The sequence below is a fragment of the Scomber scombrus genome, chromosome 7 (assembly GCF_963691925.1).
Source record: "Scomber scombrus chromosome 7, fScoSco1.1, whole genome shotgun sequence".
NCBI lineage: Eukaryota > Metazoa > Chordata > Actinopteri > Scombriformes > Scombridae > Scomber > Scomber scombrus.
In genome coordinates this window covers 17,022,735-17,036,644 of record NC_084976.1, presented here as the reverse complement: position 1 = coordinate 17,036,644, position 13,910 = coordinate 17,022,735, and the positions used below count along the sequence as shown (strand labels likewise).

Genomic DNA, 13,910 nt, shown 5'->3' with positions numbered 1-13,910 from the left:
CTTTAACATGATTATGAATTAATGAAATGGCTGTTGTTTTTATGCTGTTGCCTGTTGTCAAATGTGTCACAAATGCTGGGGGAGAAAGACTGCGTCCTTCCCAGTGTTGTCAAAAGCTGAGAGACAAGACGGGAACCCCCAATGTGATAAATGGTGGAAATTTACAGTCTGCCACTTTCTACGAATTCTCTTAAGAAATGGTTTTGTCTCTTTATATGTCTTTGAGGTTTTGGTACAAGTCTAGATTCCTGAGATCCACTGAGTTTGAATGAATCCAAAAGTGGGATTAAGATAAGGGTTTGGGGACAAATTGCTAAATTTGTACTGTCCCGCCCTTCCATAGAGGCCAATAGATGCCTGCATAGTGACATATCAGCTACACATACAGGAGAACAGCAGCAGGAGGGGAGGGGGGGGGGGGTGTGATGCCATTTATAAACCATTCATCTCAGAGGGGAAGAAGAGTAAAAAAATAAAAAAAGTAAATTAAAAACCATTTTACAGGACGTTGTGTTGTCTGATGCTTTGTCTCTGTTTTCATTTAGTGTTCACGTCCTCCCATGAATAACGCTCCTGTTGACAAGACAACATTTTATTTGGCAGAAAAACCAGCAGCAATGTAATCAATGCATGGCAGGTTTTTACACTCCAGTCGCTGAAGTGATCTGGAAAGTGGCACTTTGGGCGGGTTTTGTGCAATTTCGCGTCCACACTTCACAAGAACAAGTCCCTATGTACAGCCCCTATTTACAACATTATTTATATAAACATTGGAAGTGCCACTTAAAGTTGGATTAAGTAAACATAACAACAGAGTGACGTTAAAACATTTTCCGTGCATTATTCTTATTGTATCTCAGTACTACAGCTGCTCACAATGGGACAGTTATTCCTGCATACACACATTTTGAGATAAAATAGCAAAACATGATAATAAAAAAGGATCTGAAAAAAGATGGCAGCTTCATGAACACAAACAATGCTCTTGTTAGTGATACCATTTCACGGAATGGTTGGTTCAGTGAAATTAATTTAATTTATTTGGTTTATTTGGCTCGCAGCCATGTCAGGATGACCCAACCGCACTGTAGTGTAAATAACTTGAGAATTTTAAAAAGTCAGTTTGAACAAAATTAGATTAATGTCCTCACAGAAACAGCATTCACGCCCAAACATCAAAGTATTTGACTGTTGCGTTTATGCTTATGTTGCATAAAAGTTTTACAGCAGTACTTGGTGACGACACTTAATATCTGTGAGGTGGTCTGAGCAGGGTGGAGGTCTGGTTTGTACCGCGTCAGGCAGTCATCAGACACCACCTGAGCTCAGAGACGACTGACCACACACGTTTGGTCATTTGTCTTTGCTTGACTCTGATTCGGCTGCTTCTTCTGTCGGTGGTGCTGTCAGCTGTTTCATCTGTAGATCCACTCGGGCTCTGTGCTGTTTTTGGACCACGTTGCCCCCCGCATATCCCAGGGCACCCCCTCCCAGAGCAGCAGCCACCCCCGCAGCTTTAAACCCAGCCAGCAGGCCCAGTGGACCTCCTAATACTCCACCCAGCAACGCCCCGGCAACCGGCAGCAACGCCAACTTGTAGCCCACCGCCTAGAGAGACAGGAAGAAGAAATATGTTCTAGTTTAATTTAGCGCGCACACACACACACACACACACACACACACACACACACAAACACACAAACACACAAACACACAAACACACACACACACACACACACACACACACACACACACACACACACACACCAGACTACTTTGTGGCTTCAAGACACTCTGCGATAGAGTTTGGATGTGTCTATCCTTTCATGATCACACATCGACCCACAGGGGGAAAAAAAGAAAAAAAGACGACACAAACAAGCCAGCCTGTGTAAATGTAAACCGACACTTCCATAGCGGCATCAAAGCGTTTTCATTATCTTCATTTAGGAGAAATCAGAGAGATGTGGCCTGTGTGTTATTACGGCTGTTATCATCAGAGTGGAAGGTGTGCTTTGCTGATGGCAATTAATGACTGATTCTCTGACCGTCCTCACACACATACACACACACAGGGACACACACTTGATTAACACTTCACTATTAAATTAATCTAGTTCAAAAGCTAGCTTTACTTGTCCCCACCCCTGTGGCAGTTGAGGGAATTTTAATTTCATCTGAGCAGAGTTAAAAGGACTCTGGGTGCAGGTTGTAGAGGATGGAGGAAATATGTGTATGTGTGTATATGTGTGTGTGTGCGCGCATAATGCTGTCTGACCTGATGACAGATTGCAAGCTTTAAAAACAAGTTAAAACATCTGAAATCCCTCTCATCTGTGTTATCTCTTCACACCTCCGCCTCCTTTAATGTGCAGCCCATTACATCTACCAGCAACCTTACAGCGAGGTCGACCTTTGTTTGCGTTCCCATTTGGGGCAAATTTAATTGAAAATAGCAATTTAAAAAGAATATTTAATTATTTGAGGAACTTATTTTATAAATGTTAGGTTCAAACTGTTAAAAGTTTGGTAAACCCACGTTACATAATAAAAACGTTCTCATTTACCTGTGGTATCTTGTTGTGCAGACAGTTAGGGGTTTATTTGCCGAGATTTTACTGTAATAGTCACATTCTGAGATTACATTTATGTTTGTGTTGCTCACAGCATGAAATCACAAACAAAAATAAATAAATAATTAGATTACAGACAATTTAATCCAAATGGAGTTTGTTTTCCATGCACACACACACATATTCGGAGCAATTTGGGCATCAGTGTCTAAATTAACTACAGGAGAAACCTGGGATTGGACCTCCAACTCTACAATTATTATACAGTATTATAATTATGTAATAGCCATATCTTTTTGTTGTTGTTTTTTTTAAAACTTCTCATGTGTTGTTTTGAGGGGTTGTGTCATGATTTTTCTGTACTTGTCAGTTTAAGCTGTGTATTGTCTAGGTCTGTATGGTATACTGGTTGTCACAATGATTGTTTTATAAATTACTGGTACAACATTACCTCTCAACACAAAATTCAAAAGATTCAAAAAAAGTTGATCATAATTGTTAATAATTATTTCAACAGTACTGAAATTAAATAGAGTAACGTCTCTTCTACAGAGATGCTCTAAATGCTCTGGCTTTCGAACAGTTTTCATTAGATTTACTGTCTGACAAAAAATACAGTCCCTATGAAAACTGTGTACAAGTGGGCGGATTATCCAGAGTAATGAGAAAGGGATGCTGCTGTTGAATTTAAGCATCACAAAAGAAATTTAACTCACCTCTATTGTACTGGAGTGATGGCAGAAATCTTAGTAACTGGGACACATAAATAAATAATTACAAACATATGTGTGTGTGTGTGTGTGTGTGTGTGTGTGTGTGTGTGTGTGTGTGTGTGTGTGTGTGTGTGTGTGTGTGTGTGTGTGTGTGTCTATATACATGTATATACATACATACATATACATACATACATACATATATATATATACATATATACACACATAGAAACATAGAGGGGGGGAGGGGGAGAGAGAGAGAGACAGAATTGTTTTTGTTTATTTAGTTTTTGTTTTTTTCTTAATATGAGTGACTAGGCTCTTAATAGGCCTTTTTTCATTTTAGCTTATTTATATACCAGCATTCACATTTACAGGTTTTTAGTAGCACACTGTCTTCACTATCTCTAAGTGTCTGTAATTACAATCTATTTATTTTACATCTTCATTAGGTTCTTAAAAGTTTGAGCAAAAAACCTGACAGGTGTTAAAAGCTGAAAGTAAAGTTTTAAAAATGTATTTTTTGATGGTGGAAAATGTGTGTATGTGTGAGATAAACAGGTGATTCATTCTGAGTATTACAGTCAAAAGTTCAACACTTTAATTGTGTAATATGTGTGAAAAGGCGCTGAGTTGGTCCTCTGAGTTACTCTCAGTGCAGATCAGCGTAAGAGTGTGTTGAAGTGAATGCTGCTCCTGAAAAAACTATTAGACAGTCATTCAAACCTCTCCTTAATGCTGCACACATACACACACACATCTTGTCGCCGCTCTCATCCAACCTCTCTATCACTCTTCCTCCCCTCCACTCCTCTCTATCCCTCTCCTCTCTCTATTTCCTTAATTGCAGCTTTCCTCCGTATTCGAACAGATCAATAGGAACAAACGCTCTGGAATGGCTGGGAGGCAAAGTGCCATCGATCTCCCCAGCTCCCAAACACCACACACACCACACACACACACAGGCATCAGATCATCAGGGCACACAAGCACATACACACCTTCCCCAGGCTCTTGGTCCCCTCCTCCACGTTGGCAGCGGCTGTGTTGACGTTGTCCTCTATGCTGTCAATCTTCTCCTGCTGGGACTGATGCACAGGGGTTAGACACACACAAACACAAACACACACAAACACACATTCAAGAAAGAATATTCACAGATGCAAACATACATGTGTGAAAGAGCAACCACCTGTCATGTATTACGTTTATTTTTTACTACAAATTCTGCTCCGCGCAACAAGTTGACATGATGAGAGTGTGTACAAGTGTGTGCAGAGGATGTAGGTATATTCAAAGGGAGATTACACTGGGCGCGGGGTCAGATTGTGTGTGTGTGTGTGTGTGTGTGTGTGTGTGTGTGTGTGTGTGTGTGTGTGTGTGTGTGTGTGTGTGTGTGTGTGTGTGTGTGTGTGTGTGTGTGTGTGTGTGTGTGTGTGTGTGTGTGTGTGTGGCATTGTGTTGATCTCATGAAATATTCAGAGTGGCAGCTGTCTCTCTCCACATGAGGGCTGGATGGACACAGTGACCAAACAACAACCGGAGCACTCTTTTCTTCTCCTTCTCCTCACCTGTCCTCAGTGTGGCCTCTCCCTGTTGCTCCCTCTCACTCTGAGCTATTTGACAGATTCAGCCCCTTTTTCCTCTCCATTTTTAACACTTCTTTCACACATACCAGTGTAAAAACTTAAAACCTGTTCTGACAGACCTGATCTTGCCACTCTCATTCACAGATCACCTCTTCTTTTCGCTCGATCAAGAGCAAACCGCTTCATCAAGACCAGACAGAGCTGCATGATTAGAGATACAATCCTGAAAAACTGGGCAAACTGTGTCTGCTGAGGAGGACTGTGTGATACAATTTAAAGCTCCAGAGCTGAGTGGACATTGTAATGAGGCTGAGTTGTTAAATCATTTTTTGTTACTGAATATGATCCTCAAGACTGTTTGCAACAGCTGGCCAGAGAGAAACTGTGATTTTCTATTATTATTTAATGTGGAAGCTTTTGATACAATGAAAATCTGCTGAATCGAATAATTGATTATTGTATCTATAAAGAATTTCATTTTTTGGGGAAAAATAAACCATTTTAGTGATTTATCAAGTAAAAATAAAAAAAATAAAAATTGCTGGATATAGAGCATAGTTCTATTTCATTTTATTATCACTTAATCTGATGATTATTTTCTTGATTAACTGATTGATCGTTTGGTTTATGAAATGTTTCTCAAAGCCTAAAGTGACATCCTCAAATGTTTTCTTTAATCCAGACCAAAAGTGGAAAAGAAGCTAGAATCAGAGAATTTGGGCTTTTCTTTCTTAAAACATGACTCAACATGTTTATTCAGTTATCAAAATAGTTGCAGATTACTCGACTAATTGTTGCAGATTACTCGACTAATTGTTGCAGCTCTGTTTCAAACGGAATTTTTGTAACATTTAGTCAAACTAAATAATAGACTAGAAGAAATACTTTTAAAAGTAAATGAATCATGTTAATAATGAAAATACTGTCATTGTCATTTAATCATAGTAGGGACAATAATCACATATACGCTTATATGATTTTGTGATTTTGTGGCCTTAGAACAAAGAAAAAACACAGATAAAAACACAGAAAAACAGCCGGAACAGCCACTAAAGTGACGTATGTACAGACACAACCACACACTCACTCAGTATTTCCACTGTGGCTGAGCGCTGGAATATTACTCCTCTAACGGCTTCTCTCACCCTAGAGACACCACAACAACATGTCTATGCTCTTTCTGCACCCCCCCCCCCCCTTCCACTCCCAAGCCTCAGTCTGTTTTCAACCCTAACTACATCTTCACTCTCTCTTTCTCTTTCACTGTTAATCTCTCCTTCACTCGTCCTCCCTGCTTCTCTCCCTCCATCCCCGAGGATAGAGCGATAATCTGAGCCGTCTGTTCTCCACCTGCTCCGATTTATCCCTTGTTCCCCCACCTCTTCCCCCCTGTGGACACCCTCCCATCCTCCCACAAATCCTCCCTCCTCTACTCCTCAATCTCTCCCCTTGCCTCTGTGAAGGGCCTCTGGGGCCCCTGCAGTAGTCCTGAACTGATCTGCGTAGCCTCGTCTCAGAGGAACCTTCTCCGGCAACACGAGCACACATGGTCAAATACACACCACTTCGTGGAAACACTATAGGCTGTCACACTGTTTTCGCTCATAGGGGTAGCTGTGCACACATGTAGATAGGCAGAGAAATGCGTATAGCATTGAAACGTGAACACAGCCGCCAGGAAGCACAAAATCAGAGTTAAGTGTTCGTACTTACATGGACGAGCAGAGAGAACTCCGTCACCAAACCACTCAGCTCCTTCAGACCCTGAGAGGAAAAAAATACTGTATTTTTTTAATTGTTTAAGGCCACAGTCCATCCATACAGTCAGTGTCTGCGACTGACAATCACATGAACTAATGAGAGTGAATATTAATGTGTGTTGTATGTATTACAGTAGAGCAGAGTGAAATAAGTGCGTCTGCAGGAGCAGGTTAAAGGAGGGTGGGTCAATTGCATATACATGAATAATGCATGTAACCATGGCAACATTTAGTACAGACAAGATGGAAAATACTTTTCTATCTATACTTAGTGTTAAGTTTTATTCAACATGGCTCTTCTGAGAATTTTGAGTAAAACTGTAAAGATGTAAATAAGAACACTGATGATGGCTGAATTTCATTTAGTTTCTTCCATTTCAAGGTCCTGGTATTGTGCATACTGGTATTGTTATCACTCTCACATTGTAATGCAGTACCATCGTTAAAGGTGCAGTGTGTAGAATTTAGTGCCATCCAGCAGAACAGACTTGGCAGAAATGGAATATAATAATTATAGGTATGTTTTAATAAGTGTAAAATCACCTGTAAATAAGAATAATTGTGTTTTCGTTACCTTAGCATGAACCCTTTATGTCTACATAAGGAGCAGGTCCTCCTCCACAAAACCCACCATGTTGTACCACCATGTTTCTTCAGTAGCCCAGAATGGACAAAACAAACACCGGCTTTAAAAAGGGCCTTTTGCGTTCTTTGAGAATTTCATGGCCATCGTAGGTTCTCCTACATGCTTCAAAGTAAATCTTACTAAATCTTACTCACTGGTCCTTAAAGAGAATTGATTAAGGTTTTTCGTTATTTTCAGTGATGTTACAACGTTGGATGTTCCTCTGAGCAAAACTCACCGACTTCAGACTGCTCTGAATGTTTTTTTCTACTTCAGATAGAGTCGACGTTGGCTTGTGGCAGATTTCTTTATATGATCATCTGCTCCGCTAACACTATGGCGTTTTTCCGTCTTTTTGGGGGTAGTCATGCTGAGTCATCACTCAAGTCGAGCTGGCACACTGTGAGTGTTTTTCCGTTACAAAGCACACAAGGTAAAAAAAAAAACCTGTAACCTGTGGTTGTTTCTGCTTCTACTATTCCTCCCTGAATTATTTTCACCTGATCCACTGAGCAAATAGCTTCAGATCTCTCCATTGTTGTTGTGTTTGCTTAACTGAACATAACTCAGGTCTTACTTCATCTGTCTTCTTCATTTTCTTTTGGGATTGGTCGCTTTACCTGAACACATTTTATTTCCCTCGCTGACTACAGAGAACCTCTACTGTAAATATGATGACGGGCTCACTCATTTCAAATACACTACCACATTGGCAGCTGTTACTTCAAATGGACATGATTTGAATTTCATAGTGACATCTAGCAAAAAAACATTATTATTACATTTATCTTACCAAAGATATTAAGAGTTGACATTTATTTAATCAGCGGAGAGATATTAACTTGTTGGTGACTGTAGTTAAAGCATGTTTAATAGTGGTGTGTGAAAAAACAACACGTTCACTTCCTTTGTTCATGATCAAATGGACGTTACGCGGAAAGAAAAATCTAAATGTGTAGGATGATGCAACGCCACAAGAGCTGAGACTTGAGCAGCGCCTGTCCAAATTAAAAATAACGTCTGGCCTTGTTTTTGATTTTACAATTTAAAAGAGAAATTGAAGCTTGATATTACTTAAGCAGCTTCTAAACCCTGAGTGATACACTGTACACCTTGAACCTAAATACAAAAAATGGAGAGCTTCACATACATAAAATATGTATAAAATAGATCAAGATAACCGGGCTATAGTTTACAAAAGTCTATGTGGAGGAAACGAGATTCATACCTCTTCCAGGTTGTCCCACGACTCAGCCGCACTCTGATCAGCAGGGATTTCTGGAAGGTGGAGCTGAATTTGCCTGCCAGACACAGGGTCCTCGCCCCCATCGTCATCATCATGGTAACTGCTAGACACACAGCTGGACGACTGAGCAGCAGGTGGCAACGCTGGCGCAGGCTGAGGGACGGGGTTAGAGTGCAAATGCAGAAAGTCTTGTGTGGCGGCTGACGCTCGGTCTCTGACTGGCTTGACAAGCCTCTCTAGAGCGGCGGTGTCTTCGGCACGGACCCGGGTGCACAGCTTCTCCATCTCTCTGATATTTGCTCTTAACTGCTGCAGGGAGACAGACGAGAAGCAATGAGTTTGAGTGTCATGCATGAGACATTTCGGAGGGGAAGAGACTTATAATTACTTGATTAATGGACACAAAGCAAAAACCTGCAGTTAAAGATGCACAACATTACAATTAAATTGATTTCTACTGCTGTTACCTGGTAACATATAAGCACAGGGCACAAAATTATCCTAACAAACAACTCTACAAATAACTCCCTTTAAATGCCTTGAAAAGTAATAATTTTTGTTAATTTTGCCTGTTGCACCAGTGGGAATGCTGACAGGCTCAGCATCCTAGAGAACTGTTCTGATGATAGAAATGTGTGTGCATGAGTCGAAAGGAGTGGGAGGGGGTGGGAGGCCTTAATAAGGTTCGGATATGAGGATGGGGAATACGAGCCCCCCTCATCCTGCCGTGCCCTGAGGGTGACAGGAGGATTACACCCCAGCCATCAGCCCTCCAGGCCACAGCACGACCCGGGCTCAGGGGGTCAGCGCGCTGCCGATAACACAACTGCTAATTACACAACATGAATAAACATACATGCATATGCTTGTCCTCACGCTTGTACATAAAACTGAAAAACACACTGATTAACACCAACAGTTCAGGCACCTGTCAGCCTGCAAATTAACCGTACGTAGCTCAAACACACACGCTGAGAGTGCACACACACACACACACACACACACACACAACACACACACACACACACACACACACACACACACACACACACACACACACACACACACACACACACACACACACACACACACACACTAGCAAATATTCATGATAAAACAGTATTGACTACGTGCCCCTGTCTTCATAGTGTTTACTATGGCCGGTGTGGTAAAGGCGGGGGTACAGAGTCTGCCTGTGCCTTTCTCTTGGGGGTAAGCATGGCACTAGGCTAGTGGGGATACATGCCAATCACCAAAAAGTAGAGGGGAGAGAATGCAGCCTGTTTCTGGAAGAAGAAAGAATATGGATATAAGATATAAGATGGATAAAAAATAAACAGGCAGAAAGACTCATCTATCTATCTATTTATTTATCTATCTATCATACATACTTACATACGAGCTTAGCAATACGCAAAAAAAAAAAATCATAACAGATACTGAGATTGCAATATGAGTCACAATCTTAGTGGGAATGGTAATTTTTGAGTTTCACTTTCACTGACAAATGTATAACAAAATATAATTAAACATTTTTTAAAAACCTCCCGCACACTGTTTTATTGAGTCACAACATTTCAGTCTATCCAACCTTCATCAGGCAGGATAATAATGCCTGATGAAATGTTGTGTCTCAATAAAACAAACAGCAGTGAGCGAGACAGTGTGTAGGAGCTTTTTTCAGTATTTGATTGCTCTTTCCCCTGACACACCTGCCACTACTCAGATGTACAGAGATTTCTTTCTTTAATTTTTGGAGAAACACTGACAAAACTATAAAAATGATGATGATGATGTGATTTTTGCTGGGGTCTGTACCAAACAAGTACGTTTATTTACGTCTGGGGAAAATGACTCGTGACAATGACAGTGCTTCATTTATAATGGTACGTAGTGACACATTTTACCTTTATGGTAGCTCCTGCGATTTGGATATTGCACTCGGCCATATTGCGATTTCGATAATATTGTTCAGCCCTACTAAACACACAAACCAACAACACACACACGCACAAACACACATCTCCAGCAGGGTAGTAGACTAACCCCTACTCAGGATTAACACCTTGCAGACATGGGAAAGCACTCTGTGTGTGTCTCTGGGGTTTGTAGGGTAATCGTGAGAGGATAGGTGTGTGCCTGTTTGGAGTTATTTCACCTTTAGAGACATGGTGGCTTCCAGGCAACAACATCCCCCAAGGCATTTCACACTCACCATGTGAACAAGTACACGAGTACTTACACTTACACACACACACACACACACACACACACACACACACACACACACACAGACACACACACACACACACACACACACACACACACAGAAGAGAAGGACCATTTGAGGTTTGGCGGTATCTCTTTTCTTGCCCTGATTTTTAGAAGTACAGGGACATTTTTTTTTTCTTTTTAATTTTTTGTGCATACTAAATTAATGGATTAGACACATTTATTCAATTACATCTCGTGGTCTTTCTCCGTGGATGGAGTCACTGTATTGTCATGGAGATGGTTTAGTTGCTATCATGTGACATGATTGTGGCTATTTGACAACAGTGTGTGCTCATGTTGGAACCCCTTGTACCAAAAATGGTCTCTAATGTAGGCCACCAGATTTGGTTGGCAAAAAAGTAAGTTGGACATTCTGTTCAGAATTTTTTTTGTCAAGTGCCTGTGTTCTTTTCTCTTTTTCTTTTTTTTCAAACTGGGAAAAAAATGTGGTCGCCACATCAAGTGTCTCCTAAAATGAGCTCATAAGAATCTGGATTAAGAAAAATGCTACGCAGTTGCAGAGTCATGATGGTTCAGGAATTTTTAAGGGGCAATGACTCACATTATCATCTAAACAATCCTCATATTCACATATCCGCCAGGCACAAACTTGGATGATATACCAAATTCCTCTGTGCTGACATACAGGCTGATTGTTATGAATGTGAAGTTTAGTGTTATGAAGAAACTGGAATTCCTCGTATGGTAACATGACATTGTGGCCATACATCATGTTTTCTAAAATTAGAGGAGAATATCAGTTACTAGCTAAGTATTGATATCTCTGTTGGTCACACTGACACACACACACACACACACACACAATTTATAGAGTATCATGTTATACCTGAACAGTTCGGCTGGCATTGATATGCTCCTGATGAAGGCGGTCCCATTGCTGGCTGTGCTGGTACTGCAAAGATGAAGGGAAAAGCTTCAGATGTCTATCTGCGGACTGGAAGTAAGAGTGTGGACGTGAAAGTGTGATCATGTGTTCGGCCAGATTTCAGCCGTCACCTTCAGTATGTTATCGTGGTGTTTCTGCAGTCTCTCCAGGTCCGTGGGTAGAGCTACTTTAATGAACTTGAGGATTGGTGCCTCCAGGCGCCTCAGTGTCAGCTTGTGGCCTTCCTCTGCCATGTGTCCTGCTGACTGCCCACAGCCAACACCTCTGTGTAACTTAGACACTGCACCTGCTCAGCTTTATATCTCTGCCCCCACACACACTGTAAATATCAGCAGAGTATCAGTTTAATAAATACATAAATCAAATTAATAAACTCTGTGACACATTGGAATCTGCCCACACATCTAAAATTGGCATCTCCATAACATGAACCAATATTTTTTCTTGCCAACATCCTTCCACTCTGTGAAAAGAGTCGCTAAAATATTATATCCTGACTGTATGTAAAACTGTATGAGGAAGATGTTTAGAAAAATGCTAATTAGGGTTGCTTCTAATTGTCATTTTCATTAGTAATTGATCATTTTCATAAGATGAGGGTGTTCAGCCCATAATATATGCTATAAAAAGATCCAAAAAATCTTAAGTTGAAGAGTCTGTCTTGAAGTCTCTACATTTAAAACCTGCAGGTATTTCATTATACTCAGTGTGAATACTAATTTTGCCTACAATGAGTTATAGAAATTATAGAAATAGTTGTGGATTAATTTTTTGTCAGTCGACTACTCAATAAACTGAGTGGAGCTGCAACCATCAGTCAATTGATGTATTAGTCAATTGATGCATTATTCAATTGTCAGAGAAATGCCAACCATTTAATGGTTCCCTCTTCTCAAATGTGATGATTTAATGTCTTTCCTTTTCATTTAGGACAGTTAATCAACAATTTTAACATTTTATACTGTGAGTCAGACAAAACAAGCAATTTGAAGCCATGTGTTTGATATCTTATAGACCAAAAGATTAATGGATTAATCGAGGATAATCGATGATGGATAAATCTGTAGCCCTAAAACCAACAAATCATTTCAGTTATTTAAGTGGTTATGTGGAGCCAAAACAAATATTTACTAAATGCAAAACAGGTCAAGCTTTTCAGCCAAGCTCAGGGGTTCTAAACAACATTATACTTTTATGTTTTTATGATTTCACTGGACAGAAGAAAAAAAAACAGGATAACAAAGTGCCAGTTTCAAAATGGGCAAATATAATATTTTACCAATATTATTCCTTTAAAGCCAAATAAATAATAGATTACACAGAATGATATCCCTATTCACCCCGCTAACCTGCGACAGGAAACAGGTGTTAGGTCATCTAAAACTAAAACAAGGTGTGAATCCGGAAAGAAAATCTTACATTTGACTCTCAGTCTAGTTTTAGCAGAGTCATGTGCTGTGTTTTGACACAGTATCGTACCGCTGCTGGCTGTATTAATAACTAAATGAATCGACTGCTGTATTTTTAGCCACAGTAGCTAACATATTATTACAATAACACTAACTTGTTCAGCTGTCTGACGATCATTGCTCAACTAAACTTAAAGGACATTTTAGAGACACTTACCAGCTAAAACACTATTCAAGTATTCAATTTATGTCCGCTAAAGCCTGTTGTGAGCGTCCACACGGTTGAGAAAATTAACTATGATATATATTTGCTAATTTGCGACGACGTCTTCCATTTGTTTCTGACAGTTTGCTGTTTGTAAACATCTCTCATCCGAGTGCGTCCGCCAAAAGTTTCCGACCACAACCAGCGGCTCAAGACACTTTCTGTTCCTCATTATCTGCCCCTAAACACAGTATCCTCAGCGAAAAGCCACTGCGACGCCATAAAAATGCAGTATAGAAAACAGCTACAGACTTACTATTGACCACCACTTTCTGCTCTCACAGTTATCAACATTTTTTCTAAATTATATTGAAATTTCCTTCTTTTTTTTTTTAAATTACTGAAACATTCAATAGCATGCATACGTTTTCCACGTCATGCTAGTTTAAGGCTGATTTTTATTTTATTTGTTTATTTATTTATTTATTTATTATTTTATTTTTAGGCAAAACAATTCAACCAAACAAAGTTATAATAAAATGATTTAATATACTCCATCATTAAAGCAGATTAAAGTTACAGGTAATGTAACTGAACTGTTAAATTAAT

General features: G+C 39.9%; 1 protein-coding gene across 2 annotated transcripts; it reads right to left on the bottom strand.

Annotated features, from left to right (window-relative positions):
• Nucleotides 1–576: 576 nt before the first annotated feature.
• On the bottom strand, nt 577–13,487 carry stx17 (syntaxin 17). 2 transcript variants are annotated; one of them, XM_062422159.1, is made up of 8 exons: nt 13,314–13,487; nt 11,798–12,006; nt 11,628–11,693; nt 8,489–8,815; nt 6,589–6,639; nt 4,288–4,374; nt 3,290–3,326; nt 1,376–1,608 (listed from the first exon to the last, which is right to left on the bottom strand). In XM_062422159.1, exons 2-8 carry the CDS (start codon nt 11,918–11,920, stop codon nt 1,517–1,519), a joined length of 783 nt encoding a protein of 260 aa, XP_062278143.1. In that variant the 5' UTR covers nt 11,921–12,006; nt 13,314–13,487; the 3' UTR covers nt 1,376–1,516. The 2 variants fall into 2 exon arrangements, with proteins under 2 accessions (XP_062278142.1, XP_062278143.1); XM_062422158.1 differs by lacking the exon at nt 3,290–3,326 and having other exon boundaries at nt 577–1,608.
• Between the last annotated feature and the right edge of the window lie 423 nt (nt 13,488–13,910).

Excerpts from the sequence above, each read along its gene's own strand:
- stx17 (XM_062422158.1), bottom strand. The coding sequence starts at position 11,920 with ATGGCAGAGGAAGGCCACAAGCTGACACTGAGGCGCCTGGAGGCACCA. Across the intron at positions 4,375-6,588 it reads AGTTCTCTCTGCTCGTCCAT|TCCCAGCAGGAGAAGATTGA; the intron begins GTAAGTACGAAC and ends CCTGTGCATCAG. Across the intron at positions 1,609-4,287 it reads GGACCAAGAGCCTGGGGAAG|GCGGTGGGCTACAAGTTGGC; the intron begins GTGTGTATGTGC and ends CTGTCTCTCTAG.